The 5,592-nt window shown below is 68.5% G+C and overlaps 2 protein-coding genes across 2 annotated transcripts in view; both read right to left on the minus strand.

Annotated features, from left to right (window-relative positions):
• Positions 1 to 106: 106 nt before the first annotated feature.
• Positions 107 to 3,360, minus strand: CHLNCDRAFT_142824 (hypothetical protein; the record flags this gene model as incomplete). Its single annotated transcript, XM_005849708.1, has 12 exons — positions 107 to 319; positions 507 to 592; positions 754 to 1,304; positions 1,456 to 1,568; positions 1,737 to 1,820; positions 1,944 to 1,978; positions 2,129 to 2,233; positions 2,365 to 2,495; positions 2,615 to 2,844; positions 2,940 to 3,008; positions 3,094 to 3,162; positions 3,244 to 3,360. 12 exons carry the CDS (start codon positions 3,358 to 3,360, stop codon positions 107 to 109), a joined length of 1,803 nt encoding a protein of 600 aa, XP_005849770.1.
• A 1,557-nt stretch (positions 3,361 to 4,917) lies between these two features.
• The window catches only part of CHLNCDRAFT_142825 (hypothetical protein), a gene marked incomplete at both ends in the record, with an annotated part of 2,343 nt that continues 1,668 nt past the window's right edge, over positions 4,918 to 5,592 (minus strand). Inside the window, 2 exons of the mRNA XM_005849709.1 lie at positions 4,918 to 5,115; positions 5,253 to 5,438. Of these exons, the coding sequence (XP_005849771.1) occupies positions 4,918 to 5,115; positions 5,253 to 5,438 (384 nt within the window). The remainder of the gene's footprint in view (positions 5,116 to 5,252; positions 5,439 to 5,592) is intronic.

A 5,592-nucleotide genomic window follows, 5' to 3' on the forward strand; every position in this document is an offset into this window, starting at 1 on the left:
TGGTCATCTCTATCAACTGCTCGCTCACAAGGGGGGGAGGCAGGCAGGCAGGCGTGCAGGCACGTCAATGTGTGCGTCAATGTGTGTGTCAATGTGTGCTTGCACATCAATACACGTCAGCGGCGGGCGCAGACCCGGCGGGGGCCGCCAGGCGCGACCCAGCCTCTGCCGCGCCTCTGCTGCTGCCGCCGCCGCCAGCCACCCCCCACCACCGCTCACCCAGGTCCTCGACGTCGTCGATCCTCTCGCTGACCAGCAGCAGGCGGCGCAGCACGTAGTCGGCCTGGATGAAGTAGCTCTCCAGCAGGTCCTCGGCATCCTGCGGCAGGCGGGCGCGGGAGACGGGCGGGCATGGCATCGCGCTCCCGGCGCCGGCGCCGGCCGCGCCCGGCACAGGGCGTGCTGTCCCCTGCTCCTCCTGTGGCCGCCGGCCGCCCCCCGGCGCCGCCTCCCAGCCTCCCTGCCCGCCCCGCCTGCTGCCTTGCCTGTATGTCGTGTGGATCCACCGCCGGCATGGCGGGCTGCTCGATGATGGTCTCAATCACATCGCCGTCGCTGCTGCCCTCGCTGCCGTCGTCGTCGTCCACGTGCTCTGCACCAGTCATGCGCGCAGGCAAGCGGAGGATCCACGCAGGCACGATGGTAAGTGGATTCACGCAGGCATGTGCTGCCAGTCAGGCGGCAGGCGGGCGCGGCGGCAGCCCCTCGAGTGCAGGCTGCAGCCGCGCGCAGCGGGTGCAGACAACGGCGCACCCATGGCCGCCGGCGCCGAGTCCGATCGCTCTGGCAGGCCCTCATCCTCGGGCATGCTGCCGCCGCCGCCATCCCCGCCCGCCGCCGCCAGGGCCGCTGCCGCCGCCGCCGCCTCCGGTGAGGTGGGCGAGGCGGCGCCGCGGCCCTTGCTCCTGCGCTTCTTCCGAGTGCGCACCGTGCGCACAATCGTGCTGGCGCGGTGCCACTGCTGCCTGCCGGCGGTGGCGCCGCCGCCGCCCGGCCGCCTGCCGCCGCCGTGGTGGCTGCCGCTGCCGCCTGCCACGTCGCCGCGCGAGTGTGTGTGGTGACCCAGGTGCTCGGGCGCGGTGCGTGTGTGCAGGTCTGCTGCGCTGGAGTGGGCCCCGTCCCTGCCGCCCAGGCCCGCCCCTCCCTGGTAGTGGTGGGGTGGGTGCGGGTAGGCGCCGCCGCCGCCGTCCGGGTAAGGGGGCTGACGCGCCGCCTGGCCGTCGTGCTGCGCAGAGGCGGCGGTGAAGTGGGAGGCCAGGGAGGAGGCGGATGCGGTTTGGGGCAGCTCGGCGCGGGACGCGGGCCTGCGGCGGGCAGGGGGTAGCGCAGTGGCAGGGCGTGAGGACGAGGGAGTGCTGCGCCATCATCCTGCGTTGAGGGGCAGCCGTCACGGGGCACAGCCATGGGGCCGTGCGCGAGCGCGCGCGGCAGGCGCTGCAAGGCAGGCAGCGGGACGGCCTGGCTGCGTGCCTGCCGGCCGTCAGCTGCACGGCGTCGGCCTCGCCGGAATACGACTTGGGCCCTGGCGACAGGCGGGGCGCCGCCGAGTCCTGAAACGACTGGGCAGACTGCGGCAAGGGGGCACACAGGGACGGCCGGCCATGCAGCACGCATCCACGCTCAGTGGGGGCGCCATGCCGCAGGCATGTGCTTCTCTTGCACCAGCCAGCCTGGGCAGCGTGGACTGCACCACACACCACCCCCCCCCCCCACACACACACACACCACGCACTCACCGGCGAGCGGCCCATGGCCAGCGCCAGTGACTCTGCCAGCGGCTGCTCCCCCAGCAGCATCGCACGCCGCGCCAGGTACATGTCCTGCGGGGCGGCGGCGGCCCAGGCACGCGGCGGCCCAGTCAGCACGGGATCTCCCAACGGGCGGCCACCCTGCCCCTTTGGTCTCCCGCCATCAGCCATCCTGCTCGCCTCCCCCAGCCTCACCGCCATGTCAGCATCATCCTCCAGGACCTCCTCCACTGCGGCCAGGGCCAGGGCAACACAAACAACCATGGCTTGCTCTGCCGCCGCCTGCTGCAGCTGGACCAGAACCCCCGGCTGGCTGGCTGCCACACACCCACGCGCCCCCATCGCGCCATGCACAAGCGCGCCAGCCGGGCCGCACTTACGCTCCTGCTTCAGGCGCTGCACCCGCCCGATGAGCTTCCCCATGACCTGCTTCACCTGCCGCACGTCCTCCAGCACCGCCCGGTTCACGTTCTTGGCGAGCCGGTCTGCGGCGGGGCACGGGGCGCAGGCTGAGCCCAGCACCTCGCCCTCCCCCGCGCTACCCCTTTCGCCGCCCCTGCTGCTCCAGCATTTCTTGCCTCCCGCAGCGCCCACCGCCGCCTGGCTGGCAACGCACCGATGGTGGGGTAGGCCGCCTTCTCCAGGTCAAACACCTCGCGGTCCAGGATGTTGGTCACGGTGGCTAGGCCCACCTCCAGCGCCCTCAGCTCGTAAGGCGCGTCAAAATCAAAGGCAGACGCGCTGTGCCTGCGCACGCGGCGGCGGCGAGGGTGTCGGCCGCCTTCACCCCACCAGGCACGCAGGCATGCACCCGCGAGCGCGCCGGCTTGCACCCACCCTGCTTTGTGCCTCGGCGCGCCCCGCACCTGTTGAGGTCGTGCAGCGTGGCGGTGCTCTTCCCCGTGCGCAGGCACTTGCAGAGCTGCTTGATGAACGGGTTGTCGAGGGTGGGGAAGGCGGCCACCCGCGCGTCGCTGGCCTTGGGCACGCTGAGCACGAACACGGCGTTGCTGCAGATGATCATGCGCACGCTCTCCAGGTTGGCCACCAGCGCGCGGTCGCGGATGAGCAGGGTGCAGGGGGAGGGGGTGGGCACCTGCGCGGCGGCGGCGGCACAGGCCCAGGGCGGCGGGCGCTGAGGCGATGGGGACGGCAAGTCGTCGCATGCAGCCCTGCGCGCCGCCGCCCCACCGTGGGGTCCAGGATCAGGAGGTCGCGGTACCGGATGCCAAGCTCAGCCACGATGCGGTGCTTGTCCACCTGCACGCGTGGTGGGTGGGCGGGGCGGGTCAGGCCAGCCCCACCGCCGCTGTGCATGCAACACACCGAGGCCTGTCCGCCCCACCTCCACAAGCGTGGGCACCCCCAGGTGGTCAATGTGCAGCCAGCGCTTGGAGATGACCGAGCCCAGCGTCTGCAGAAGGGGGGAGCACCGGGCGGTCACCTTTGGCGGCAAGGCAGCCTGCTCTCCTCCCGCCGCGTGCAGTCAGATGACTTGCCCACTCGCCTGCTGCTGCTCGGACAGGCCTGTTTCGATGAGCGTGGCCCAGAGGAGCGGTATGCGGGAGCCTTGGTCCTCTGGGGCCTCCTCCTTGCCGTAACCGCCCTGCATGGTCTCTGATGTGTCAGATAGACGCTGATAATAAAGTGCCCTAGGGATGCGAGGGCCAGCGCGTGACATGCAACAGGTTCCCGCGCTGGCAGAGCAAGCTCCCAGGCTGGGCCCCGGAACTAAATCACGGTCACGACAGAGCGACAAACAACGAGCCTTCCTCCCGCCACCTGGCCACCGCCACCTGGCCGCTCCGTCAGCGATGGAGCGGCTTGTGCTGTGCTTTGCCTGCTGGGCCACCATTTGAGGGCTCTGCTGCCTCTCAGCCACTGTTTTTTTAGCTGTTTGGGCCAGCTAGGCGCCCCAAATTTGAAGAGGCGGCCTTGGGAGTTTGGGTTTGAGCGCCCACGCGCGGAGCGACGGAGGCACCGGCCAAGGTTGGTCACCAGGGCAAACCCGGCCTCGTTGAGGCTGAATCTGGCCTTGGAAGGCCGGTGCGCCTCCGTAGCTGTCTGCTGCGGGCCCGGAAGGGCAACTCAATGGGCTCTGAGCCGCTGCTAGCAGGCGCCGCCATGGCGTCGGGGAACAGCATCCTAGCAGCCTTTAAGGGGGAAGGAGGGAGTGTGCTGCTTGTCTCTGGCCGTGTGGAGAGTGTGCCAGAGGGCGGGCAGGTGACGGTTCCCTTCTGCGGCGGCGGCGCAGGCGCGGCAGGCGGGACAGGCGCAGCAGGCGGGACGCCTGGCTGCACTCACCGTACCATACAGCCAGGTAAATGGGGGACAACTACACAGACGCGCAGCTGGTGCAGGTGGCCCTGTTTGCTCAGCACATACCGCCCGAGCTTCAGGCCACAGCAACCATCAGCCAGGCTCAGCTGCAGGCGGCTTTTGAGTGCCTGCGAGTCCCGGTGGAGGAAGGGGAGGGCACCGGCACCTCCAAACAACTGCCAGCGCAGGTTGGAGCCCCTGCTTGCCCCTACTCACATCCCTTCTACTGACGAACTGGAAACTACCTGCAGGCAGAAGAAGGAATTCCACCAGCCACCCCGGCAGAAAGCGGAAGAACTTTGAAGTCACGATTTCCGAGCCCTCACAGGTGGGCAGCTGCTGCTGGCAAGGATGGCGGCAGCTTGGCCTGCAGAAAGGGCCCAAGGAGGGGCCAGCCTGCAAGAGGCAATGCATGCAAGGAAGAGCCCAAGAAGGGGCGGGCTTGCAAGAGGCGATGCATGCAAAGAAGAGCCCAAGAAGGGGCAGGCCTGCCAAGAGGCCATGCATACCAGGAAGAGCCCAAGGAGGGGCAGGCCTGCAGGAGGCGATGCAGAACGGGAATGGCTTAAGCAGTCTAGAACATTTGATTCAATTACAGAGGCGTTTCTTCTGAGAGTTGATGCATGAATGGCTGACGTGTAAGCGCTGCACGTCACAGCACTCTATCATTTAGTCCACCATGTGAACCGAGAAGTGCTATGCAATCAATTACATTGGACTCAGAAGTGGTCAGCAGGAAGCGGATAAAGCAAGTTAAGGAGCAGCAAGCAGGGAATCAGTAAGAACCATGGGACTAGCAACAAAGACTGACGGATGGTCAACAGATCAGCTGCAGCAAAATCTTGCCGGTCTACCCCTTGCCCGGCGCCGCCTTGCTGCTGCGGAAGCCGCTGTACTCGCTGAAGTACGACTCGGTACCGTCCCGCATGCGGTCGCTCTGCGCCGCCTGGTTGGGGTTGACCAGCTCGATGCCCTGGATGGGCGTGAAGGCCAGGCTGGAGGAGAGGCCGCTGGTGGCGCCGCTGCTGCCGTAGTTCTTCAGCGCAAACTGCGAGGCAGGAGGCGGGGGGCAGGGGCAGGCGAGTCGGCGCAAGTGTGGGGCCAGAGCAAGGGTGGCTGTGGAGGTGCCAGGCTGGCTGGCACAGCAGCCTCTGGCCCGTGCAGCACACGGCGCCCCCACCCCACCTTCTTCTGCGCCTTGGCGCTCAGCTTCTGCCGCTGCTGCAGCGCCACCGCGCGCAGCCGCCCGCTGCCCTCCTTGCCGATCACGCCCAGCCCGATCGTGTCCTCCCCATCCACAAACTCCTCCTCCGCCTGGTTGAACATCATGCGGTTGGCCTGCTTGCGCAGGTCGGTCATGCCAAAGCGCTCCTGCGGGGTGGGCAACAGGGGGAGGGGCAGGGGAGGGGCGAGCAGCAGGCTGCGTTGGGGGCGGCACGGCAGGGGAGGCAGGTGCTTCCCACGCCAGGGACTGGCATCCAACGCACGGAGGGTGCCGGGTTGCCGTGCCCAGCAGGCAGCCGCA

This window comes from Chlorella variabilis (genome assembly GCF_000147415.1).
Source record: "Chlorella variabilis unplaced genomic scaffold CHLNCscaffold_5, whole genome shotgun sequence".
Taxonomy (NCBI): domain Eukaryota; kingdom Viridiplantae; phylum Chlorophyta; class Trebouxiophyceae; order Chlorellales; family Chlorellaceae; genus Chlorella; species Chlorella variabilis.